This window comes from Melospiza georgiana, chromosome 32, assembly GCF_028018845.1.
Source record: "Melospiza georgiana isolate bMelGeo1 chromosome 32, bMelGeo1.pri, whole genome shotgun sequence".
Classification (NCBI taxonomy): Eukaryota; Metazoa; Chordata; class Aves; order Passeriformes; family Passerellidae; genus Melospiza; species Melospiza georgiana.
Window position 1 is genome coordinate 291,765 of NC_080461.1, and position 27,071 is coordinate 318,835.

The 27,071-nt window shown below is 64.3% G+C and overlaps 1 protein-coding gene across 4 annotated transcripts; it reads left to right on the forward strand.

The window, feature by feature from the left end:
- Positions 1 to 823: 823 nt before the first annotated feature.
- On the forward strand, positions 824 to 26,508 carry TECR (trans-2,3-enoyl-CoA reductase). Of its 4 annotated transcripts, none has more exons than XM_058042601.1 (14): positions 824 to 880; positions 6,659 to 6,709; positions 9,570 to 9,621; positions 11,832 to 11,876; positions 13,479 to 13,582; positions 14,689 to 14,804; positions 15,775 to 15,880; positions 17,045 to 17,117; positions 18,791 to 18,834; positions 20,554 to 20,611; positions 22,159 to 22,247; positions 22,889 to 22,934; positions 26,021 to 26,131; positions 26,485 to 26,508. In XM_058042601.1, exons 1-14 carry the CDS (start codon positions 830 to 832, stop codon positions 26,499 to 26,501), a joined length of 963 nt encoding a protein of 320 aa, XP_057898584.1. In that variant the 5' UTR covers positions 824 to 829; the 3' UTR covers positions 26,502 to 26,508. The 4 variants fall into 4 exon arrangements, with proteins under 4 accessions (XP_057898584.1, XP_057898582.1, XP_057898583.1 ...); XM_058042599.1 differs by lacking the exon at positions 26,485 to 26,508 and adding an exon at positions 26,299 to 26,349 and having other exon boundaries at positions 26,021 to 26,224; XM_058042602.1 differs by lacking the exons at positions 824 to 880; positions 26,485 to 26,508 and adding exons at positions 4,104 to 4,172; positions 26,299 to 26,349 and having other exon boundaries at positions 26,021 to 26,224.
- The last annotated feature ends 563 nt before the right edge of the window (positions 26,509 to 27,071 follow it).

The window sequence follows — 27,071 nt, forward strand, 5'->3', positions numbered from 1 at the left end:
GGAGGGGGGACGGGACGGGGAGGGACCGGGAGGGATGGGGAGGGATCGGGGAGGGACCGGGAATGGATGGGGAAGAATGGGGAGGGACCGGAGAGGGACTGGGATGGGGAGGGAGGGAGGGAGGGAGGGACCGGGGATGGGGAGAGGGCGGGATGGGGAGGGATCGGGAATGGGGAGGGAGGGATGGGGAGGGACCGGGAGGGACCGGGATGGGGAGGGAGGGATGGGGAGGGACCGGGAGGGATGGGGATGGAGCGGGGAGGGACCGGGAATGGATGGGGAGGGACCGGAGAGGGACTGGGATGGGGAGGGAGGGACCGGGAGGGATGGGGAGGGAGGGATGGGGAGGGACCGGGAGGGATGGGGATCGATGGGGAGAGACCGGGATGGGGAGGGAAGGACGGGGGAGGGACCGGAGAGGGACGGGGATGGAGCAGGAGGGATGGGGAGGGACCGGGAGGGACCGGGAGGGATGGGGATCGATGGGGAGAGACCGGGATGGGGGAGGGACCAGGGAGGGACCGGGATGGAGCGGGGAGGGACCGGGAGGGACCGGAGAGGGACTGGGATGGGGAGGGATGGAGAGGGATGAGGATGGAGCGGGGAGGGACCGAGGAATCGATGGGGAAGGACCGGGGAGGGACTGGGGATGGATGGAGATACACCGGGGAGGGACCGAGGGAGGGACCAGGGAGAGACCAGGGAAAGACCAGGGATGGATGGGGATGGAGCGGGGAGGGACCGGGGATGGAGCGGGGAGGGACCGGGGATGGAGCGGGGATGGGTGGAGAGAGGGATGGACTGGGGATAGACCGGGGAGGGAGCGGGGATGGAGAAGGGACGGACCGGAGAGGGACCAGGGATGGAGCGGGTTAGAGTGGTGAGATGAATGGACCGGGGAAGGACCGGGGAGGGAGCGGGGAATGGATGGGGAGAGGGATGGGGATAGAGCGAGGAGGGACCGGGGAGGGGCCAGGAGGGATGGGGATGGAGCGGGGAGGGACCGGGGAGGGACAGGGAGGGACCGGGGAGGGACCGGGAGGGATGGGGATGGGGAGGGAGAGACCGGGGATGGAGCGGAGAGGGATGGGGAGGATGGGGATGGGGAGAGGACCGGACCGGGGAGGGACCGGGGAGGGTCGGGGATGGAGCGGAGAGTGGGGATAGAGCGGGGATGGACAGGAGGAGGGACCGGGGAAGGAGCAGGGAAGGATCGGGGATGGATAAGGAGAGGGAACGACCGGGGAGGGACCGGGGATGGATGGCGATGGAGCGGGGAGGGACCGGGGAGGAAACGGGGGAGAGACCGGGGATGGACCGAGGGATGGAGGGGGAGAGGGCTGGACCGGGGAGGGACCGGGGATGCAGCGGGATTGGATTGGGATGGAGCGGGAAGGGACCGGGGATAGACCGGGGAGGGACCGGGGATGGAGCAGGGAGAGGAATGGACCGGGGGAGGGACCGGAGGGGAAAGGAGACAGGGATGGGGATGGAGCGGGGATAGACCGGGGAGGGACCGGGGATGGGTCGAGAAAGGGCTGGACCGGAGGAGGAACCGGGAAAGGAGCGGGGAGGGGACGAGGAGGGGTCGGGAAAGGGCCGGGAGAGGGAGCGGGGACAGATGGGCGGAGGAGGTGGGAGAGGAACGGGGCAGGAGCCGGGAGGGATCGGGAAGGAGCGAGGGAGAGGGCACGGGGAGGGACCGGGGGAGAACGGGGATGGGAACGGGGAAGGGAACGGGATGGGAACGGGATGGGGACGGGATGGGAACGGGATGGGAACGGGATGGGAACGGGATGGGAACGGGATGGGAATGGGATGGGAACGGGGACGAGGATGGGAACGGGATGGGAACGGGGAGGAACCGGGAAAGTAACGGGGACGGAGAGGGGCAAGGAGGGTCCCGAGGCTCGCCGGGGCTGTCGCTGTCACCTCAGTGACACCCGGCCCTGTCACTGCACGGTGACACCATGGGGACACCTCAGTGACACCTCAGTGACACCCGGCCCTGTCACTGCACGGTGACACCTCAGTGACACCTCAGGGACACCTCAGTGACACCTCAGTGACACCCAGCCCTGTCACTGCACGGTGACACCATGGGGACACCGCGGGGACACCTCAGGGACACCTCAGTGACACCCGGCCCTGTCACTGCACGGTGACACCATGGGGACACCTCAGGGACACCTCAGGGACACCTCAGGGACACCCGGCCCTGTCACTGCACGGTGACACCATGGGGACACCTCAGGGACACCTCAGGGACACCTCAGGGACACCCGGCCCTGTCACTGCACAGTGACACCGCGGGGACACCTCAGTGACACCTCAGTGACACCCGGCCCTGTCACTGCATGGTGACACCATGGGGACACCTCAGGGACACCTCAGTGACACCCAGCCCTGTCACTGCACGGTGACACCATGGGGACACCTCAGTGACACCCAGCCCTGTCACTGCACGGTGACACCATGGGGACACCACCAGAGCCCCTGGCCACCCCCAGGCGTGTCCCCGCGTGTGACACCGGGGCAGCAGCACGGGGACACGGGACATGGGGACACTGGGGGACACAACATGGGGACAGGAGGACACCGGGACTTGGGGACACCGGGACATGGGGACACAGGACATGGGGACACGGGAAATGGGGGGACATGGGGACATGGGGACATGGGGGGACACAGGGGCATGGGGACAGGTGGCCAAGGTGACGCAGTGAAACAGGACATGGGGACATGGGGACACAGGACATGGGGACACAGGACATGGGGGGACATGGGGACACAGGACATGGGGACATGGGGACACGGGGACATGGGGACATGGGGACATGGGGACACAGAGAGGGACAGGCCCCCCCCACCCCATTGTCCCCATGGCCAGAATGACCAGGAGTCCCCATGGCCCCACAGTGTCCCTGTGTCCCAAAGTGTCCCCAAAGTGTCCCCAAGTGTCCCCATGGCCCCACAGACCCTGTGTCCCAATGTCCCCCTGTGTCCCAAAGTGTCCCCAGGTGTCCCCAAAGTGTCCCAAAAGTGTCCCCACAGTGTCCCAAGGTGTGGCCACAGTGTCCCCACGGTGTCCCCATCCCCACAGTGTCCCCATCTGCCCCCAGGATGTCCCCACAGTGTCCCCAAGTGTCCCAGAGTGTCCCCATGGCCCCACAGACCCTGTGTCCCAATGTCCCCTGTGTCCTAAAGTGTCCCCAAGTGTCCCAGAGTGTCCCCATGGCCCCACAGTCCCAATGTCCCAAAGTGGCCCACGGTGTCCCCACGGTGTGCCCACAGTGTCCCCACGGTGTCCCCATCCCCACAGTGCCCCCACAGTGCCCCACAGTGTCCCAAAGTGTCCCCATGGCCCCACAGACCCTGTGTCCCAATGTCCCCCTGTGTCCCAAAGTGTCCCCAAGTGTCCCAAAGTGTCCCCATGGCCCCACAGACCCTGTGTCCCAATGTCCCCCTGTGTCCCAAAGTGTCCCCAAGTGTCCCAGAGTGTCCCCATGGCCCCACAGACCCTGTGTCCCAATGTCCCCTGTGTCCCCAAGTGTCCTCAGGTGTCCCCATGGCCCCACAGTCCCAATGTCCCAAAGTGCCCCACGGTGTCCCCACGGTGTCCCCACGGTGTCCCCAGGACCCCCCAGTCTGCCATGACCCCCCCAGCCCCCCCTCACCCCCAGACCCCCCATGACCCCTTTGACCCCCCAACGCCCCCATGACCCCTCAGACCCCCCATGACCCCCCAAACCCCCCAGCCCCCCTTTGACCCCCCCCACCCCCAGACCCCTTTAGACCCGCCCAGGGCCCACGCGGTGCTTGCCCCGCCCCTACCGCGAGCCCATTGGCTGATCTGACCATCACTCCACCCTCCGCCCCGCCCCCGCCGCGCTCCCATTGGCCGCCCTGCCCGTCACTCTACGCCCCGCCCCCGCATCCCATTGGCGGATTCCCCCTCGGGCGTTCGCGTTGCCCCGGCAACCAGCGCGGCGGGAAAGGGGCGAGCGCGCGGGCGGGGCCGCCGCTTTCCGATTGGCCGCGCCTAGCCACGCGCGCGGCGCCGATTGGCCGAGCCGCAAGCCCCGCCCCCGGCGGGCCTGAGGGGGCGGGTCACGTGGGGGCGGCGGGGGCGGCGGGAGCGGCGGAGCGGAGCGGCCATGAAGCACTACGAGGTGAGGCGGCCGCGCTGCCCGCGGCCCGGGCCGGACACCGGCACCGGGGCGGCCCCGAGCCTCCGGCCCCGCCGGTCCCGCACGGCGCCATCGCGGCGGCCCCGCGGAACCCGCGCGTTCCGCCCCGGGGCAACCGGGACGCGCTGTGCGCATGCGCGGTGGGTTTGCGATGTGCGCGTGCGCGTCAGGGAGCGACAGGTGTGGGTGGTGGGGCGGAGCTTAGGGCGATGAGGGGGCGTGGCTTCGGAAAGGGGCGTGGTCTCGTGGAAAGGGGCGGGGCTGGGGTCCCGGTGCGCTCGGTGGTCCCGGAGGGTCCCGGGAGGGCCCCGCGGTCGCAGCAGGGCCCTGAGGGACCGCAGTGAGCCCGGGAGAGCCCCGGTGTCACCCCCAGAGCGCCATTGTCGCTGTCACCGTCACTGTCACCGTCACCGTGCCCCGGGTGGCTCCAAGGCACGGCCCCGGTGGCCCACGGAGCTGTCACTGTCACCTTCCCCCCCCGTGGCAGTGTCACCCTCCCCAGTGTCACCCCCTCGTGGCAGTGTCACCTTCCCCCCGTGGCAGTGTCACCCTCCCCAGTGTCACCCCCCAATGGCAGTGTCACCCTCCCCCCGTGGCAGTGTCACCCTCCCCAGTGTCACCCCCCCGTGGCAGTGTCACCCTCCCCAGTGTCACCCCCTCGTGGCAGTGTCACCTTCCCCCCGTGGCAGTGTCACCCTCCCCAGTGTCACCCCCCCATGGCAGTGTCACCCTCCCCAGTGTCACCCCCCCAATGGCAGTGTCACCTTCTCCCCGTGGCAGTGTCACCCTCCCCCCGTGGCAGTGTCATCACCCCAGTGTCACCCCCCCGTGGCAGTGTCACCCTCCCCAGTGTCATCCTCCCGTGGCAGTGTCACCCTCCCCAGTGTCACCTCCCTGCCATGGCAGTGTCACCTTCCCCCCGTGGCAGTGTCACCCTCCCCAGTGTCACCCCCCCATGCAGTGTCATCACCCCAGTGTCACCCTCCCATGGCAGTGTCACCTTCCCCCCGTGGCAGTGTCATCACCCCAGTGTCACCCTCCCCAGTGTCACCTTCCCCCCATGGCAGTGTCACCCTCCCATGGCAGTGTCACCCTCCCCAGTGTCACCTTCCCCCCGTGGCAGTGTCACCCCCCCCAGTGTCACCCCCCCATGGCAGTGTCACCTTCCCCCCATGGCAGTGTCATCACCCCAGTGTCACCTCCCTGCCACGGCGGTGTCACCTTCCCCAGAGCCACCTCCAGGCCACCACAGGGTCACATTGAGGGCCACCTCCAGATCCGCCCCAGGTGCCACCACGTGGCCACCAGAGAGCCACCAGGTGCCACCCCTGTGCCACCTCCAGGGCCACCAGGGGCCACCTCCAGGGCCACCCCTGTGCCACCTCCAGGGCCACCATGGAGCCACCTCCAGGGCCACCATGGAGCCACCTCCAGGGCCACCCCCAGGGCCACCTCCAGGGCCACCCCTGTGCCACCTCCAGGGCCACCATGGAGCCACCTCCAGGGCCACCCCTGTCCACTCCAGAGCCACCTTCAGGGCCACCAGGTGCCACCTCCAGATCCACCTCTTGGGCCACCTCCAGGGCCACCCCTGTCCACTTCCAGGGCCACCAGGTGCCACCTCCAGGGCCACATCCAGGGCCACCTCGGTTCACCCCAGTCACCTCCAGGGCCACCCCCGGGCCACCTCTAAGGCCACCAAGAGGCCACCCCAGAGCCACCCCCGGGCCACCTCCAGGGCCACTTCCAAGGCCACCACAGGGTCATCCCAGGGCCACCACAGGGCCACCACAGGGCCACCTCCAGGCCATTACACTGCCACCCCAGGGCCACCTCCAGGGCCACCTCCAAGGCCACCCCCAGGACCACCAGATGCCACTTCCAGGGCCACCCCCAGGGCCACCCCTGAGCCACCTCCAGGGCCACCATGAGGCCACCCCAGAGCCACCATGGGGCCACCCCAGAGCCACCTCTTGGGCCACCCCCAGGGCCACCCCTGAGCCCACTCCACGGCCACCAGGGGCCACCTCCAGGGCCACCTCGAGGGCCACCCCTGTCCAATCCAGAGCCACCTCCAGGGCCACCAGGTGCCGCCTCCAGGGCCACCCCCAGGGCCACCAGGTGCCACCACGAGGCCACCTCCAGGGTCACCCCCGCGCTACCACATGGCCACCTATGGTGCCACCTCCAGGGCCACCTCGAGGGCCACCAGGGGCCACCAAATGCCACCAAGGGGGGTGGGGGGGGGGGGTTGGGTGCGTTTATATTTAGCGCCGCCCGGGGCCGGTCGGTGTCGCGTTTCGGTGGCCATGGAGGCGGCGGTGTCGCCCCGCGGGGGTGGCCCGGGGGTGGCCGCGGTCCCGGGGGTGGCCGCGGTGCCGGGGGTGGCACCGGGGGTGGCCGGGCTGTGGCCCCCGGTGGCCCCTCCCGGGAGGCGGCCCCGGAAAGCGGCGCTGCTCTTCTTCGAGGTGGAGATCCTGGACGCCAGGACCAGGGACAAGCTGTGCTTCCTGGACAAGGTAGGGGACACAGGGGACAGCTGGGGACATGGGGACAGCTGGGACATGGGGGGACATGGGGACAAGGGACAAACTGTGCTTCCTGGACAAGGTAGGGGACATGGGGGACACCTGGGGACATGGGGACAGCTGGGGACATGGGGACATGGGGACCAGGGACAAGCTGTGCTTCCTGGACAAGGTAGGGGACACAGGGGACAGCTGGGGACATGGGGGGGACATGGAGGGACAAGGGGACATGAGGACATGGGGGGACATGAGGACATGGAGGGACAGGGGGACATGAGGGGACAGGGAGACACAGGGACATGGGGGGACATGGGGGGACATGAGGGGACATGGGACCAAGGGACAAACTGCTTGCTGGACAAGGTATGGGGACAGCTGGGGACAGGGGAGGGATAGAGGGACATGGGGGGACAGGGGGACATGAGGGGACATGGAGACACATGGGGACATGGGGGGACATGGGGGGGACAGGGGGACAAGGGACAAACTGTGCTTCCTCGACAAGGTGGGGGACACGGGGACATTGGGGACAGCTGGGGGGACATGGGGACATGGTGGGGATAGAGGGACATGGGGGGACAGGGGGACATGGGAGGACAGGGGGACAGGGGACAAACTGTGCTTCCTCGACAAGGTAGGGGACAGCTGGGGACATGGGGACACAGGGGGAGATGGGGCTACATGGAGACACAGGGACATGGAGGGGACAGGGGGACATGGGGGGGACAGGGGGACATGGGGACATGGAGACACATGGGGACGTGGAGGGACAGGGGGACATGGGGGGACATGGGGCAGATAGGGGGACGCAAGGGGACATGGGGGGACATGGGAGGGATAGGGGGACATGGGGGGACATGGGGACAAGGGACAAACTGTGCTTGCTGGACAAGGTATGGGAACAGCTGGGGACATGGGGACATGGGGGGACATGGAGACATGGGGGGGACATGGAGACGCATGAGGACACGGGGGGGACATGGGGACCTGGGGGGGACATGGAGACACATGAGGACACGGGGGGGACATGGAGACATGGGGGGGACATGGAGACACATGAGGACACGGGGGGGACATGGGGACAGCATGGTGGGATAGGGGGACATGGGGGGACTAAGGGACACGAGGGGACAGGGAAACACCGGGACATGGGGGGGATAGAGGGACATGGGGGGACATGGGGGGACATGGGGACAAGGGACAAACTGTGCTTGCTGGACAAGGTACGCAGGGGACGGGGGACATGGGGGGACAGGGGGACAACAGGGGACATGGAGACACATGGGGGGACAGGGGGACATGAGGACACGGAGGGACATGGGAACAGCGTGGTGGGATACGGCAACATGGGGACAGCGTGGGGGGACAGGGGGACATGGGCAGTCATGGGGACTAAGGGACATGGGGACATGGGGGGGACACAGGGGGACATGGGGACATGGGGGGGGACATGGTGGGACACAGGGACACGGGGCCATGGGGACAGGAGGGCCACAGAGGGACATGGGGACGTAGGGGAGCATGGGGGCATGGGGACAGGGGGGACATGAGGGGACACGGGGACAGCAGGGGGGACAGGGGGACATGGGGGGACAGGGGGACACAGGGGATGGGAGGGCAATGGGGGCCCCGGGGACACAGGAGGACATGGGGAAATGGGGACTAAGGGACATGGGGGGGGACATGGGGACAGCAGGGGGACATGGGGGGGATGGCGGGGACAGGGGGACATGTGGACAGCAAGAGGGCATAGGGGGACATGGGGACACGGGGACATGGGGACACAGGGGGACATGGGGACAGGGGGGGACAGAGGGGGACAGCAGGGGACATGGGGAAATGGGGACTAAGGGACATGGGGGGGGACATGGGGACAGCAGGGGGACATGGGGGGGATGGAGGGGACAGGGGGACACATGGGGACAGCAAGAGGGGATAGGGGGACATGGGGACACGGTGGGACACGGGGACACAGGAGGACATGGGGGGACAGAGGGGGACATGGAGACACGGGGGACATGGGGACACGGGGGACATGGGGACACATGGGGCCATGGTGGGGACTAAGGGACATGGGGAAAGGAGGGGACGGGGGCACACAGGGACATGGAGGGACAGGGGGACATGGAGGGGACAGGGTGACATGGAGGGGACAGGGGGACATGTGGGGGACGGGCATATGGGGGGGACAGGGGGACACAGGATGGGAGCGCAACGTGGGGACACAGGGACACACGGGGTGACGTGGGGAACTGGGGACATGGGGGGGACATGGGGACAGGGGGGCACAGGGTGACATGGGGACACAGGGTGACATGGGGACAGCAGTGGGGACAGGGGGACATGGGGGGACAGGGGGACATGAGGACCTGGGGGGACTAAGGGACAGTGTGGAGGGACATGGGGGGACACAGGGACACGGGGACACAGGGAGACACGGGGACGCAGGGACAGCATGGGGGACATGGGGGGACACAGGGACACGGGGACATGGGGAGACATGGGGACGCAGGGACAGCATGGGGGACATGGGGGGACATTGGGGCTAAGGGCCATGGGGGGGACATGGGGACACAGGGGGACAGGAGGGGACAGAGGGACACGGGGGGACACAGGGACATGGGGGGCCATGGGAGAGACATGGGACACGGGGTGACACGGGGACAGCACACAGGGGGGGACACGGGGACAGCCTGGGAGGGGACAGGGGTGGCCCTGCACTGTCCCCATGTCCCCTGAGTGCCATCGCTGTCCCCAGGTGGAGCCTGGGAGGGGACAGGGGTGGCCTGGGAGGGGACGGGGGTGGCCCTGCACTGTCCCCATGTCCCCTGAGTGCCATCGCTGTCCCCAGGTGGAGCCTCAGGCCACGGTGGCCGACATCAAAAACCTGTTCAGCAAGAGCCGTGAGTGGGGACAGGGACAGGGGACAGGGAGGGGACAGGGACAGGGGGACAGGGACAGGGGACAGGGAGGGGACAGGGACAGGGGGACAGGGACAGGGGACAGGGAGGGGACAGGGACATGGGGACAGGGAAGGGACAGGGAGGGGACAGAGACAGGGGACAGGGAGGGGGACAGGGGGACAGAGGAGACAGGGACATGGGGACAGGGAAGGGACAGGGGACGGGGACAGGGGGATGGGGACAGGGACAGGGAGGGGGACGGGGACATGGAGACATGGGGACAGGGAGGGGACAGGGAGGGGACAGGGGGACATGGGGACATGGGATTGGGAAAGGGATGGGGACAGGGGACAGGGGACAGGGAGGGGGCACATGGCATAGGGAGAGGAAGGGCACATGGGGACAGGGAGACAGAGGGGACAGGGACAGGGGACATTGGGACAGAGATATGGGGACAGGGACAGGGATGGGGGACAGGGAGGACATGGGCATGGGGGGGACAGGGGACAGGGATGGGGACATGGGGACAGGGAGGGGATGGGGGAAATGTGACAGGGATGGGGACAGGGAGGGAACATGGGGACAGGGAGACAGAGGGGACAGGGACGGGGACGGGGGGGGACAGGGGACCGAGGGGATGAGGACAGGGGACATAGGGACAGAGATATGGGGACAGGGGACATTGGGACAGGGAAGGGACAGGGAGAGGGGACAGGGACAGGGACGTGGGGACCCTCAGTGAGCCATGGGGACATGTCACCAGGCCGTGTCACCGGGCCCGGGGGGCCTCCTTGTCCCTGTCCCCATGGGGGCTGTGTCCCCACAGTGCCACCCCCCCTGTCCCCACAGTGCCACCGTCACTGTCCCCTCTGTGCCCATGTCCCCACAGTGCCACCGTCACTGTCCCCATGGGGGCTGTGTCCCTGCAGTGCCACTGTCACTGTCCCCTGGGTGTCATCCCCACTGTCCCCACAGTGCCACCGTCCCTGTCCCCACAGTGCCACCCCCACTGTCCCCACAGTGCCACCACCGCTGTCCCCACAGTGCCACTGTCACTGTCCCACAGTGCCACCCGCTGTCCCCTGGTGCCACCATCCCTGTCCCCTTGATGGCCGTGTCCCCATGGTGCCACTGTCTCTGTCCCCATGGTGCCACCCCCGCTGTCCCCTGGTGCCACCATCCCTGTCCCCACGGTGCCACCATCCCTGTCCCCCACAGTGCCACCCGCTGTCCCCTGATGCCGCTGTCCCTGTCCCCATGGTGCCACTGTCCCTGTCCCCATGGTGCCACCATCCCTGTCCCCTTGATGGCCATGTCCCCATGGTGCCACCCCTGCTGTCCCCATGGTGCCACTGTCCCTGTCCCACAGTGCCACCCCCACTGTCCCCTGGGTGCCACCCCCACTGTCCCCACAGTGCCACTGTCACTGTCCCCTGGTGCCACCATCCCTGTCCCCTTGATGGCCATGTCCCCATGGTGCCACCGTCCCTGTCCCCATGGTGCCACCCCCACTGTCCCCATGGTGCCACCGTCGCTGTCCCCTGATGCCACTGTCCCTGTCCCCTTGATGGCCATGTCCCCATGGTGCCACCATCCCTGTCCCCTGGTGCCACCCCCGCTGTCCCCTGGTGCCACCATCCCTGTCCCCACGGTGCCACCATCCCTGTCCCCACGGTGCCACCATCCCTGTCCCCATGGTGCCACTGTCCCTGTCCCACAGTGCCACCCCCACTGTCCCCTTGATGGCCATGTCCCCATGGTGCCACCATCCCTGTCCCCACGGTGCCACCATCCCTGTCCCCTGGTGCCACCCCCGCTGTCCCCTGGTGCCACCATCCCTGTCCCCTGGTGCCACCATCCCTGTCCCCTTGATGGCCATGTCCCCATGGTGCCACCATCCCTGTCCCCACGGTGCCACCATCCCTGTCCCCTGGTGCCACCCCCGCTGTCCCCTGGTGCCACCATCCCTGTCCCCTGGTGCCACCATCCCTGTCCCCTTGATGGCCATGTCCCCATGGTGCCACCATCCCTGTCCCCATGGTGCCACCCCCGCTGTCCCCATGGTGCCACCCCCGCTGTCCCCATGGTGCCACCGTCCCTGTCCCCACAGTGCCACTGTCACTGTCCCCATGGTGCCACCGTCCCTGTCCCCTGGTGCCACCCCCGCTGTCCCCATGGTGCCACCATCCCTGTGTCCCTGTGTCCCGCAGATCCCCAGTGGTACCCAGCGAGGCAGTCCCTGCGCCTGGACCCCAGTGAGTGACACCGATGTCCCCAACTGTCCCCAACTGTCCCCAGGTGTCCTCTGGGGTGTCCCTGGGTGTCCCCGGATGTCCCCAGGTGTCCCAACTGTCCCCAGGTGTGTCCCAGGTGTCCCCAAGGTGTCTCCAGCTGTCCCCAGGTGTCACCAAGTGTCCCTCAGGGATGTCCCCCAGGTGTCCCCAAGGTGTCCCCAGGTGTCACCAAGTGTCCCCAGGGGTGTCCAAGGATGTCCACGGTGTCCCCACAGTGTCCCCAAGTCTCCCCATGGGATGTCCCCCAAATGTCCCCCGGTGTCCCTCAGTGTCCCTCAGTGTCCCCAGCTGTCCCCAGGGGTATCCAAGGATGTCCCAGGTGTCCCCAAGGTGTCCCCAAGGTGTTCCCAAGGTGTCCCAAGTGTCCCCAGGTGTGTCCCAGGTGTGTCCCAGCTGTCCCCAGGTGTGTCCCAGCTGTCCCTCAGGTGTCCCCAGGTGTCACCAAGTGTCCCTCAGGGATGTCCCCCAGGTGTCCCCAGGTGTCACCAAGTGTCCCCAGGTGTGTCCCAGGCGTCCCCAGGTGTCCCCAAGGTGTCCCCAGCTGTCCCAGGTGTCCCCAGGTGTGTCCCTCAGTGTCCCCAGGTGTCCCCAAGGTGTCCCCAGGTGTTCCTAGGGATATCCCCAGGTGTCCCAACTGTCCCCAGGTGTCCCCAGGTACCCCCCAGGTGTGCCCCAGATATGCCCCAGGTGTGTGCCATATGTGCCCCAGGTGTGCCAGGTGTGTGCCCAGGTGTGCCAGGTGTGTGCCAGGAGTGCTGGGTCTGTGCCCAGGTGTGCTGGGTGTGTGCCCAGGTGTGCCAGGTACCCCTCCAGGTGTGCCCAGTTGTGTCCCAGGTGTCTGCCAGGTGTGCCCAACTGCGTGCCCAGATGTGCCAGGTGTGCCCAGATGTGTGCCAGGTATGCTGAGGTGTGCTAGGTGTGTGCCAGCTGTGCCCAGGTACCCCCCCCAGGTGAGCCAGGTGTGAGCCAGGTGTGCCCGGGTGTGCCCAGGTGTGTGCCAGGTGTCTCACCTGGTGTTCCCTCGTGTGCCCAGGTGCCCCTCAGGCGTGCCGAGGTCTGTGCCCAGGTGTGCTCTAGGTGTGTGCCAGGTGTCCCCAGGTGTGCTCAGGTGTGCCAGAGGTGTGCCAGGTACCCCCCCAGGTGTGCCCAGGTATGCCCAGGTGTGTTCCAGCTGTGTCCCCAGGTGTGCCAGGCACGCCCCAGGAGTGCTCAGGTGTGTCCCCAGGTATGCCCAAGGGTATGCCGCGTGTGTGCCACGTGTGTGCCCAGGTGTGTGCTCAGAGATGCCCCAGGGGTGCCCCAGGTGTGCCAGGTGTGTGCCAGGTGCGTCCCCAGTTGTGCCAGGCATACCCAGGCATGCCCAGGTGTGCCAGGTGTTTCCCAAGGTGTGCCAGGTGTGCCCAGGTGCCCCAGGTGTGCCCAGGTGTGTCCCCAGTTGTGCCAGGTGTGCCCAGGTGTGCCCAGGTGTGCCCAGGTGTGTGCCCAGGTGTGCCCAGGTGTGTGCCAGGTGTGCCCAGGTGTGTGCCCAGGTGTGCCCAGGTGTGCCAGCTGTGCTCTCCGCAGAGGGGCGCTCTCTCAAGGACGAGGATGTGCTGCAGTCGCTGCCCGTGGGCACCACGGCCACGCTCTACTTCCGGGACCTGGGGGCGCAGATCAGCTGGGTCACGGTGAGGACACCTGGCTGTCACACCTGTGTCACCTGTGTGTCACCCCCTGTGTCCGTCTGTCCCTCTCTGTCCCTCTGTCCCTGCTCCTGGGTGTCCCCTGTGTTCACCTGTCCCAGGTGTCCCTGTCCCCTCTCACCTGTCCTCACCTGTCCCAGGTGTTCCTGACGGAGTACGCTGGCCCTCTCCTCATTTACCTGTCCCTCACCTGTCCCTCACCTGTCCCTCACTGTCCCAGGTGTCCCTCACTGTCCCTGTCTGTCCCCTCCCCTGTCCCTGACTGTCCCAGGTGTCCCTCACTGTCCCTGTCTGTCCCCTGTCACCTGCCCAGGTGTCCCTGACTGTCCCTGACTGTCCCTCACCTGTCCCCTCACCTGTCCCAGGTGTCCCTGACTGTCCCTGACTGTCCCTCACCTGTCCCAGGTGTTCCTGATGGAGTACGCCGGCCCCCTGCTCATTTACCTGTCCCTCATCTGTCCCCTCTCACCTGTCCCCTCTCACCTATCCCAGGTGTCCCTGACTGTCCCTGACTGTCCCTGACTGTCCCTGTCTGTCCCTGTCTGTCCCCTGTCACCTGCCCAGGTGTCCCTGACTGTCCCTGACTGTCCCTCACCTGTCCCAGGTGTCCCTGACTGTCCCTGACTGTCCCTGACTGTCCCTCACCTGTCCCAGGTGTCCCCTGACTGTCCCTGTCCCTCACTGTCCCAGGTGTCCCTCACTGTCCCTGTCTGTCCCTGTCTGTCCCCTGTCACCTGTCCCAGGTGTCCCTGACTGTCCCTGACTGTCCCTCACCTGTCCCCTCACCTGTCCCAGGTGTCCCTGACTGTCCCTGACTGTCCCTCACCTGTCCCCTCACCTGTCCCAGGTGTCCCTCACTGTCCCTGACTGTCCCTGACTGTCCCTCACCTGTCCCAGGTGTTCCTGATGGAGTACGCCGGCCCCCTGCTCATTTACCTGTCCCTCATCTGTCCCCTCTCACCTGTCCCCTCTCACCTGTCCCAGGTGTCCCTGACTGTCCCTGTGTGTCCCCTGTCCCAGGTGTCCCTGTCTGTCCCCTGTCCCTCACCTGTCCCAGGTGTCCCCTGACTGTCCCCTGTCACCTGTCCCAGGTGTTCCTGACGGAGTACGCCGGCCCCCTGCTCATTTACCTGCTCTTCTATTTCCGGGTGCCCTTCCTGTACGGGCCCCGCTACGACTTCACGGCCAGCCGGCACCGCGTGGTGCAGTGAGTGACACCGGGGGACACTGGGGACACCGGGGACACCTTGGGGACACTGGGGACACTGGGGACACCTTGGGGACACTGGGGACACCTTGGGGACAATGGGGACACTGGGGACACCTTGGGGACAATGGGGACACTGGGGACATCATCAGGGATTGGGGACATTGGAGTCGGTCACGGCCAGCCGGCACCGCGTGGTGCAGTGAGTGACACCAGGGGACATTGGGGACACCGGGGACACCTTGGGGACACCCTGGGGACAGTGGGGACACTGGGGACATCATCAGGGATTGGGGACACTGGGGACATTGGGGACAGTCACGGCCAGCCGGCACCGCGTGGTGCAGTGAGTGACACTGAGGGGACAGTGGGGACACCTTGGGGACACCTTGGGGACACTGGGCACACTGGGGACATCATCAGGGATTGGGGACATTGGGGACATTGGGGACAGTCACGGCCAGCCAGCACCGCGTGGTCCAGTGAGTGACACCGGGGGGACATTGGGGACACTGGGGACACCTTGGGCACAATGGAGACATCGGGGACGTCGGGGACATTGGAAGCATTGGGGACATTGGGGACAGTCACCACCAGCCAGCACCACATGGTCCGGTGAGGGACACTGGGGACACCTTGAGGACATCTTGGGGACACCTTGGGGACATTGGGGACACCTTGGGGGCATTGGGGACACCTTGGGGACACTGGGGACACCTTGGGGGCATTGGGGACACCTTGGGGATACTGGGGACATTGGGAGGACATTGGGGACAATGGGGACAGTGGGGACAATGGGGACAATGTGGACAATGGGGGACAATGGGGACAATGGGGACACTGGGGCTTGCAGGGCCCATTGTGGGGACACTGGCCAGGTGGTGGGGACAGGGGGAGGTGTCCCAGGTGTGTGCCAGGTGTGTCCCAGGTGTGTCCCCAGTGTCCCCAACAGTGTCCCCAACGTCCCCAGCCTGGCGTGCTGCTGTCACTCGTTCCACTACGTCAAGCGGCTGCTGGAGACGCTGTTCGTGCACCGCTTCTCGCACGGCACCATGCCCCTGCGCAACATCTTCAAGGTGGGACTGCCACCTGTGTCACCTGTGTCACCTGTGCCATCCCCCTGTCACCTGTGTGACACCTGTGTGACACCTGTGTGACACCTGTGTCACTGCCCCGGTACCGCCCTGTCCCCTTCTCGCACGGCACCGTGCCCCTGCGCAACATCTTCAAGGTGGGACTGTCACCTGAATGTCACCTGTGCCACCCGAGTGTCACCTGTGTCACCTGTGCCATCCCCCTGTCACCTGTGTGACACCTGTGTGACACCTGTGTCACTGCCCTGGGCATTGTCCTGTCCCCTCCCTGTCCCCTTCTCGCACGGCACCGTGCCCCTGCGCAACATCTTCAAGGTGGGACTGTCACCTGTGTCACCTGTGACACCCGAGTGTCACCTGTGTGTCACCTGTGCCATCCCCCTGTCACCTGTGTGACACCTGTGTGACACCTGTGTGTCACCTGTGTCACTGCCCCGGTACCGCCCTGTGCCCTTCTCGCACGGCACCATGCCCCTGCGCAACATCTTCAAGGTGGGACTGTCACCTGTGTGTCATGTGTGTCACCTGTGTGACACCTGTGTGTCACCTGTGTGTCACCTGTGTCACCTGTGCCATCCCCCTGTCACCTGTTACACCTGTGTGACACCTGTGTGTCACCTGTGTCACCTGTGCCATCCCCCTGTCACCTGTGACACCTGTGTGTCACCTGTGTGACACCACCCTGTCACCTGTGACACCTGTGTGTCACCTGTGTGACACGTGCGTGACGCGTGTGCCACACTCCCAGCACTTGCTGTCCCCTCCCTGTCCCCTCCCTGCCCTTGTCCTTGTCCCTGTCCCCACCAGTTCTGGCGCGGTGGCACCGACCCTGTGCCACACCTCTGGGGTGTCACTGTCACCTGGGTCACCTCTGCCACCCCCTGTGTCCCCTCCCTGTCACCTCTGCTGTCCCCTGTCCCTGCCCAGCCCTGGCCCCGTGTGACATCGTCCTGGTGTCACTGTCACCTGGGTCACCTCCCTGTCCCCCTTGGGTCACCTGGGTCACCTCAGTGTCCCCTCCATGGCAGCCCCGCACACCTGGCTGTCCCCAGGTGTCCCCTGCCCGCCACTGCCACATCCCCAAAGTGTCCCCAAGGTGTCCCCAAAGTGTCCCCAATGTCCCCAACGTGTCCTCAATGTCCCCAGAACTGCACCTACTACTGGGGCTTCGCTGCCTGGATGGCGTACTACATCAACCACCCGCTGTACACCCCGCCAGGTGAGTGACACCGTCACTGCCACCTGTGTGTCACCTGTGTGTCACTGTCACCTGTGTGTCACTGTCACCTGTGTGTCACTGTCACTGTCACCTGTGTGTCACTGTCACTGTCCCCACTACATCAACCACCCGCTGTACACCCCGCCAGGTGAGTGACACCGTCACTGTCACCTGTGTGTCACCTGTGTGTCACTGTCACCTGTGTGTCACCTGTGTGTCACTGTCACCTGTGTGTCACTGTCACTGTCACCTGTGTGTCACCTGTGTGTCACTGTCACTGTCACTGTCACCTGTGTGTCACTGTCACTGTCACTGTCACCTGTGTGTCACCTGTGTGTCACTGTCACTGTCACCTGTGTGTCACCTGTGTGCCACCTGTGTGTCACTGTCACCTGTGTGTCACCTGTGTGTCACTGTCACTGTCACTGTCACCTGTGTGTCACTGTCACCTGTGTGTCACTGTCACTGTCACCTGTGTGTCACCTGTGTGTCACTGTCACCTGTGTGTCACCTGTGTGTCACCTGTGTGTCACCTGTGTGTCACTGTCACTGTCACTGTCACCTGTGTGTCACCTGTGTGACACTGACACTGTCACTGTCACTGTCACCTGTGTGTCACTGTCACTGTCACCTGTGTGTCACTGTCACCTGTGTGTCACCTGTGTGTCACTGTCACTGTCACTGTCACCTGTGTGTCACTGTCACTGTCCCCATAATATCAACCACCTGCTGTACACCCTGCCAGGTGAGTGACACCGTCACTGTCACCTGTGTGCCACCTGTGTGTCACTGTCACTGTCACCTGTGTGTCACTGTCACTGTCACCTGTGTGTCACCTGTGTGTCACTGTCACTGTCACCTGTGTGTCACTGTCACTGTCACCTGTGTGTCACCTGTGTGTCACCTGTGTCACTGTCACCTGTCCTTGTCACCTGTCCCTGTCCCTGTCCCCATCCCTGTGTCACCAGGACACACACGGGGGGTGTGGCTGTCCCTGTCCCTGTCCCTGCCACGCCCGTGTCCCTGCAGGAGGGGACACTGTGGGTGTCCCTGTGTCCCTGTGTCCTTCTGTCCCTGTGTCCCTGTCTGTCTGTCCCCATGCTGACCCCCTCGTGTCCCTGTCCCTCTGTCCCTGTGTCCCTGTCCCCATCCCCATCTCTGTCCCCTCAGTCCCTCTGTCCCCCCTTTGTCCCCATCCCTGTCCCCCTGTCTCCCTGTCCCTGTGTCCGTCTGTCCCCCTGTCCTCGTGCTGACCTCTCCGTGTCTCTGTCCCTCTGTCCCTTTGTCCCTGTGTCCGTCTGTCCCCATCCCTGTCCCTGTGTCCCTGTCCCTCTGTCCCTTTGTCCCTGTGTCCGTCTGTCCCCGCTCTGACCCCTGTCTGTCCCCATCCCTGTCCCTGTGTCCATCTGTCCCCGTCCCTGTCTCCGTGTCCGTCTGTCCCCATCCCTGTCCCTGTGTCCGTCTGTCCCCGTCCCTGTCCCCGTGTCCGTCTGTCCCCTGTGTCCCTGTCCCCGTGTCCGTCTGTCCCGCTCTGATCCCCGTCTGTCCCCATCCCTGTCCCTGTGTCCCTGTCCCCGTGTCCGTCTGTCCCCATCCCTGTCCCTGTGTCCATCTGTCCCCGTCCCTGTCCCCGTGTCCGTCTGTCCCGCTCTGACCCCTGTCTGTCCCCCCAGCGTACGGTGACGATCAGGTGAAGCTGGCGCTGGCCGTGTTCCTGGTGGGTACGGGGGACACTGGGGGGACACTGGGGGGACACTGGGGGGACATTGGGGGGACACTGGGGGGGACACGGGGGGGACATTGGGGGGACACTGGGGGGACATTGAGGGGGACACAGGGGGGATATTGGGGACACTGGGGGGACATTGGGGACACTGGGGGGACATTGGGGACACTGGGGGGACACTGGGGACATTGGGGGGACATTGGGGGGACACTGGGGGGACACTGGGGGGACACTGAGGGGGGACACTGGGGGGACACTGAGGGGACACTGGGGGGACACTGGGGGGACATTGGGGACAATGGGGGGACACTGAGGGGACACGGGGGGGACATTGGGGGGACACTGAGGGGACATTGATGGGACATTGGGGACACTGGGGGGACATTGGGGGGGACACTGGGGGGACATTGGGGGGACATTGGGGACACTGGGGGGGACATTGGGGGGGACAGGGGGGGGGGACAGGGGGGGGGGACACGGGGGGGACATTGGGGACACTGGGGGGACACTGGGGGGACACTGGGGGGACATTGGGGGGACACTGGGGGGGACACTGGGGGGACACTGGGGGGACACTGGGGGGACATTGGGGGGACACTGGGGGGGACATTGGGGACACTGGTGGGACATTGGGGGGACATTGGGGACACTGGGGGGACATTGGGGACACTGAGGGGACACTGAGGGGACATTGGGGACACTGGGGGGACACTGGGGGGACACTGGGGGGCTGGGAATGGGGGCTTTGGGGGGTTTGGGGGAGCCAGGATGGGGATTTGGGGGGTCGGGGCAGAGTTGGGGGGTCCCAGTGGGTTTGGGGGGTTTGGGGGGGCCCATGAGGGGTTTGGGGGGTCCCAGTGGGGTTTGGGGGGCTGGGATGGGGGATTTGGGGAGGGGTCTGGGGGTCCATGGGGGGTTTGGGGGACTGTGGGGGGCCCATGGGGGGCTGGGGGAACAGGAATGGGGGGTTTGGGGGGTCCATGGGGGGGTTTGGGGGGTCATGGGGGAACAGGAATGGGGGATTTGGGGGGTCCATGGGGGGGTTTGGGGGGTCATGGGCAGTTTGGGGGAGTTCAGAGGGGTTTGAGGGGTTTGGGGGGCTATGGAGGGGCTGAGGGAACAGGAATGGGGGGTTTGGGGGGTCCATGGGGGGTTTGGGGGGTCCCAGTGAGGGTTTGGGGGGTTTGGGGGGGCTGAGGGAACAGGAATGGGGGGTTTGGGGGGTCCATGGGGGGTTTGAGGGGTTTGGGGGGGTCGCAGTGAGGGTTTGGGGGGTTTGGGGGGGCTGGGGGAACAGGAATGGGGGATGTGGGGGGGGCATGGGCGGTTTGGGGGAGTTCAGGGGGGTTTGAGGGGTTTGGGGGGTTTGAGGGGGCTGAGGGAACAGGAATGGGGGGTTTGGGGGGTCCATGGGGGGTTTGGGGGGGTCCCAGTGAGGGTTTGGGGGGTTTGGGGGGGCTGAGGGAACAGGAATGGGGGATTTGGGGGGTCCATGGGGGGTTTGGGGGGTCCCACTGGGGCTGGGGGGGTTGGGGGGGCTCTGGGCAGATTTTGGGGGGCTGGGGGGGGTTTTGGGGGGTCCCAATGGGGACATTGGGGGGTCCCTGGGGGGGTCTTGGTGCCACCCCCCCGTGATCCATTTGTGACCCCTCCGTGACCCCTTTGTGACCCCCCCGTGACCCCTTTGTGACCCCCCCGTGACCCCCCCAGTTCTGCCAGCTCGGGAACTTCTCCATCCACGTGGCCCTGAGGAACCTGCGGCCGGCGGGTGAGGGGACAGCGGGGACGGGGGGGGGGACACTGGGGACATTGGGGGGACATTGGGGACACTGGGGACATTGGGGGGACATTGGGGACAACGGGGACAGTGGGGGGACATTGGGGACATTGGGGACAATGGGGACATTGGGGACAGCGGGGAGGGACATTGGGGACAATGGGGGTGTTGGGGACATTGGGAACATTGGGGACATTGAGGGGACTTTGAGGAGACATTGGGGACATTGAGGGGACATTGGGGGGACAATGGGGACATTGAGGGGACATTGAGGGGACATTGGGGACAATGGGGGTGTTGGGGACATTGGGAACAATGGGGACATTGGGGACAGTGGAGACAGTCAGGGGACAGCCAGGGGACATTGGGGACATTGGGGACAATGGAGGTGTTGGGGACATTGGGGACATTGAGGGGACATTGGGGGGACATTGGGGACAGCGGGGACAGCAGGGACATTGAGGGGACGTTGGGGGGACTATGGGGACATTGGGGGTGTTGGGGACATTGGGGACAGTGGAGACAGTCAGGGGACAGCCAGGGGACATTGGGGACAGTGGGAGCATTGGGGGACACAGAGGGACATTGGGGACAGCCAGGGGACAGTGGGCAGACATGGGGACATTGGGGACACTGAGGGACACGGGGGACATCAGGGACACTGGGGACATTGAGGGGACATTGAGGGGTCAGTGGGGACAGCCAGGGGACAGTGGGGACAGTGGGGACAGTGGGGGACACAGAGGGGACACGGAGGGTGGCACCTGTCTGGGGGGTGGCCTGGGTGGTGACCCGTGTCCTACGGGATGTCACCGGTGTGTCCCTGTGTCCCCACGTCCGGGGGTGTCACCGGTGTGTCCCTGTGTGTGCCATGTCCCTGTGTCACCGGTGTCCCCCCCGTGTCCCCCCGTGTCACCGGTGTGTCCCTGTGTCCCCCTGTGTCACCGGTGTCCCCTGGTGTCCCCTGCAGGCTCTGAGACGCACAAGACCCCTCCCTGTGTCACTGTGTGTCACTGTGTCACTGTGTCACTGTGTCACTGTCACTCTGTGTCACTGTGTGTCACTGTGTCACTGTGTGTCACTGTCACTGTCCCCATGTGTCCCTGTGTGTCACTGTGTGTCCCCGTGTGTCACTGTGTGTCACCATGTGTCCCTGTGTGTGTCACTGTGTCACTGTCACCTGTGTGTCACTGTGTGTCACTGTGTCACTGTCACTGTGTGTCCCCATGTGTCACTGTGTGTCACTGTGTGTTCCCGTGTGTCCCCATGTGTCACTGATGTCCCCATGTGTCATTGATGTCACCAATGTCCCCATGTGTCCCTGTGTGTCACTATGTGTCACTGTCACTGTGTGTCCCCATGTGTCACTGTGTGTCACTGTGTGTCATTGATGTCACCGATGTCCCCATGTGTCCCCATGTGTCACCGATGTCACCGATGTCCCCGTGTGTCACTGTGTGTCCCTGCGTGTCCCCGTGTGTCCCCGTGTGTCCCCGTGTGTCCCCGTGTGTCACCGATGTCCCCGTGTGTCCCCGCAGGCTCCAAGACGCGCAAGATCCCGTACCCGACGCGGAACCCGTTCACGTGGCTGTTCCTGCTCGTGTCCTGCCCCAACTACACCTACGAGGTCACGGACACTGGGGACACTGGGGACAATGGGGACAGTGGGGACACTGGGGACACTGGGGACACTGGGGACAGTGCGGACAGTGGGACAATGGGGACAGCGGGGACACTGGGGACACTGGGGACACTGGGGACACTGGGGACAGTGGGACAGTGGGGACAGTGGGGACAGTGGGGACAGTGGGGACAGTGGGGACAACGGGGACAGTGGGACAATGGGGACAGTGGGGACAGTGGGGACAGTGGGACAGTGGGGACAGTGGGACAATGGGGACAGTGGGGACAGTGGGGACAGTGGGACAGTGGGGACAGTGGGACAATGGGACAATGGGGACAGTGGGGACAGTGGGGACACTGGGGACAATGGGGACAGTGGGGACACTGGGGACAGGGGGGACAATGGGGACAGTGGGGACAATGGGGACACCTGAGCGGCTGTGACATCCCTGGGGACACCTGGGGACACTGGGGACACCTGGGGGGTGTGACAGTCTTGGGAGGGGACACGGCCATGGGGACATCGCTGTGCTGGGGGTGTCACTGGAGGATGGGGACACAAAGGTGACATCCCCGTAAGTGACACCCACAGGTGACACCCCACAGGTGACACCCACAGGTGACAGTCCCCAATTTGTCCCCCAGGTCGGTTCCTGGATCGGTTTCACCATCATGACCCAGTGCCTGCCCGGTGAGGGGACAGCAGGGGACAGCAGGGGACAGCAGGGGACATGAGGGGACATGGAGGGGACATGAGGGGACATGGAGGGGACGGGGGGGGACATGGAGGGGAGACAAGGGGACAAGGAAAGGACACATGGGGGGACATGGGGGGGGACAATGAGGGGACACAGGGGGGACACAGAGGGGACATGAGAGGGACAAAGGGGGACACGGGAGAGACATGGAGGGGACAATGAGGGGACATGGAGGGGACACATGGGAGGACATGGGGGGGACAGTGAGGGGACACAAAAGGGCCGTGGGGGGACATGGAGGGGACACAATGGGGGACATGGGGGGACATGAGAGGGACAAAGGGGGACACGGGGGGGACAATGAGGGGACATGATGGGGACACATCGGGGGACATCAGGGGACATCAGGGGGACACGGGGACAATGAAGGGACATGGAGGGGACGTGGGGGGACAAGGAGGGGACAAAGGGGGACACAGAGGGGACATGGGAGGGACATCACGGGACACGGGGGGACATGAGGGGACACAGAGGGGGACAAAGGGGGACAAGGAGGGGACACAGGGTGGGACATGAGGGGACAATGAGGGGACAATGAGGGGGACACAAGGGGACCAGGAGGGGACATGGTGGGGGCATGGAGGGGACACTGAGGGGGACACAAGGGGACACGGGACGGGGGGTGACACCCCAGAGACCCCGGTCCGGTGTCCCCTCTGTCCCTGTCCCCTGTGCCACTCCTGGGTCCCCAGGGATTTTGGGGGGATTCAGGGTGGATTTGGGTGGATTTAGATGGATTTGGGGGCGATTTGGGGGAATTTGGGGTGATTTGGGGTGGTTTAGGTGGATTTTGGGGTGGATTTGGGTGGTTTTTGGGGTGATTTGAGGGGGATTTGGGGGGGATTCAGGTGGATTTGGGGGTGGTTTAGGTGGATTTTGGGGTGATTTGGGGTGGATTTAGGAGTGATTTTGGGGGGATATGAGGTGGATTCAGGATGGATTTAGGTGGATTTGGGGGAATTTGGGGTGGATTTGGGAACGATTTTTGTGGGGGATTTGGGGTGGTTTAAATGGATTTGGGGTGATTTGGGGTGGAATTGGGGTGGATTCGGGGGGATTTGTGTGGATTTTGGGGGGATCTGCGAGGATATGGGGTGGATTTTGGGGTGCATTTTGGGGAATGGGTTGGATTTGGGGGTTTTGGGGTGGATTTGGGGGTTTTGGGGTGGATTTGGGGGTTTTGGGGTGGATTTGGGGGGGATTTGAGGTGGGTATGTGTTGAATTTAGGGGTGATTTGGGACCTGGGAGGATTTGGGTTGGATTTGCGGTGACTTGGGGTGAGTTTTGGGGGGATTTGAGGTGGTTTGGGGTGATTTGGGGTGGAATCGTGTTGGATTTGGGGGATTTTGGGGTGAATTTTGGGGTGGATTTAGGAGTGATTTGGGGAGGATTTTAGGGTGATCCAGGTGGATTTTGGGGGTGATTTGGGGTGGATTTTGGGTGGATTTGGTGGTTATTGTTTCGATTTTGGGGTGATTGGATGGCTTTTGGGGAGATTTGGGGTGGTTTAGATGGATTTGGGTTGGATTTAGGTGGAATTAGGGTGATTTGAGGTGGATTTAGGTGGATTAGGGGGGATTTGGGGTGGAATTGGGATGGATTTGGGATGGATTTAGGGGTCATTGTTTAGATTTTGGGGGCATTTGAGGTGGATTTAGGGGTGGATTTCGGGGTGACTTGGAGGGGAATTTTGGGGCATTTGGGTTGGATTTGGGGTGGATTTTGTGAGGAGATTTGGGTGAATTTTGAGTGGATTTGAGTGGATTTTGGGGTGGATTTGTGTTGGATTGGGGTGGATTTGGGGTAGATTTTGGGGGGATTTGGGGTGGTTTAGATGGATTTGGGGTGGATTTGGGTGGATTTAGTGGTGATTTGGGGTTGATTTTGAGGAATGTGTTGGATTGGGGTGGATTTAGGAGCGGTTTTGAGGGGAATTCAGTGGATTTTGGGGTGGATTTGTGTTGGATTGGAGTGGATTTGGGGTGGATTTTGGGGTGGTTTGGGGTGGATTTGGGGTGGATTTGGGTTGGATCTGGGGTGGTTTAGATGGATTTGGGTGGATTTAGTGGTGATTTGGGGTGGATTTTGGGGAATGCGTTGGATTTAGGGGTGGATTTTGAGGGGAATTGAGTGGATTTTGGGGGAATTTGGGGTGGATTTAGGGGTGGATTTTGTGAGGAGATTTGGGTGGATTTTGGGGTGGATTTGTGTTGAATTGGGGTGGATTTAGGGGGATTTTGCGTGGATTTAGGAGTGGATTTGGGGTGGATTTTGGGGATTTGTGTTGGATTCAGGTGGATTTGGGGTGGATATAGATGGATTCAGGTGGATTTTGTGGGGAATTGAGTGGATTTTGGGCTGGATTTGGGGTGGATTTCAGGGTGACTTGGGGGGGATTTTGGGGTGGGTTTGTGTTGGATTTAGGGGGATTTTGAAGGGATTTGGGTTGGATTTGGAGTGGATTGTGAGGGGAATTGAGCGGATTTTGGGGTGGATTTGTGTTGGATTGGGGTGGATTTAGGGGGATTTTGCGTGGATTTAGGGGGATTTTGTGTGGATTTGGGTGGATTTGGGGTGGATTTTGGGGTGATTCAGGGTGGATTTAGGAGTGGATTTGGGGTGGATTTGGGGGGATTTGTGTTGGATTCAGGTGGATTTGGGGTGGATATGGATGGATTCAGGTGGATTTTGTGGGGAATTGAGTGGATTTTGGGCTGGATTTGTCTTGGATTTAGGGGGATTTTGAAGGGATTTGGGTTGGATTTGGAGTGGATTGTGAGGGGAATTGAGTGGATTTTGGGGTGGGTTTGTGTTGGATTGGGGTGGATTTAGGGGGATTTTGCGTGGATTTTGGGGGGATTCGTGGTGTCCCCGCGGTGCCAGCCGTGTCCCTGCGGTGTCCCCGCGGTGCCCCCGCGGTGCCAGCTGTGTCCCTGCGGTGTCCCCGCGGTGCCAGCCGTGTCCCGGCCGTGTCCCTGCGGTGTCCCCGCGGTGCCAGCCGTGTCCCTGTCCCCGCAGTGGCGCTCTTCTCGCTGGTGGGGTTCGTGCAGATGGCGATCTGGGCTCAGGGCAAGCACCGCAGTTACCTGCGCGAGTTCCGCGATTACCCGCCCCTGCGCTCGCCCATCGTCCCCTTCCTGCTGTGACACCCAGGGGACAGCCCCCAGTGTCCCCTTCCTGCTGTGACACCGTGAGGATTTCCCTCAGTGTCCCCTTCCTTCTGTGACACTGAGGGGACATCCCTGGGCCAGCCCCTGGGACGTCCCTCATCATCCCCTTCCTGCTGTGACACTGAGGGGACATCGAGGGGACAGCCCCCAGTGTCCCCTTCCTGCTGTGACACCGCCCTGGGGACACCACGGGGATTGTCCCTTTCCTGCTGTTACACCATGGGGACATCCCCAGGACAGCCCTGGGGACAGCCCCCAGTGTCCCCTTCCTGCTGTGACACCGGGGGGACACCGAGGGGACAGCCCTCATCATGCCCTTCCTGCTGTGACACCGCGAGGATGTCCCTCAGTGTCCCCTTCCTGCTGTGACACTGAAGGGGACACCACAGGGACAGCCCCCAGTGTCCCCTTCCTGCTGTGGGGACACTGCAGGGACAGCCCCAGAACACCCCCCGTTGTCCCCTCCCCATCCTGGGGACGCCTTGGGGACACCGTGCTCTCTGCTGTCCCCTCCCTGCTGTGACACCTTGGGGACACCGTGATGTGTCCCCGCCAGTCCTGCCCTGAGCCTTGGGGACAGAGAGGGGACAGGGGACATGAGCCCCTTGTCACCCTGGTGTCACAGCAGGACACGGCAGTGCGGCCACACCGTCCCTTGTCACCTCCAGGGTGCCAGCCCCGGTGGCAGTGTCACCTCCAAGGTGGCAGTGTCACCTCCAGATGCCATCCCTGGTGGCAGTGTCCCCTCCGTGGTGGCACTGTCCCCTCCCTGGTGGCAGTGTCCCCTTCTCGGTAGCAGTGTCACATCCAGGGTCCCATCCCCAGTGTCACCTCCATGATGGCACTGTCCCCTCTGTGGTGGCACTGTCCCCTCCCCGGTGGCCGTGTCACCTCCATGG

Excerpts from the sequence above, each read along its gene's own strand:
- TECR (XM_058042601.1), top strand. The coding sequence starts at position 830 with ATGGAGAAGGGACGGACCGGAGAGGGACCAGGGATGGAGCGGGTTAGA. Across the intron at positions 881-6,658 it reads GGATGGAGCGGGTTAGAGTG|GTGGAGATCCTGGACGCCAG; the intron begins GTGAGATGAATG and ends CTCTTCTTCGAG. Across the intron at positions 6,710-9,569 it reads AGCTGTGCTTCCTGGACAAG|GTGGAGCCTCAGGCCACGGT; the intron begins GTAGGGGACACA and ends CGCTGTCCCCAG.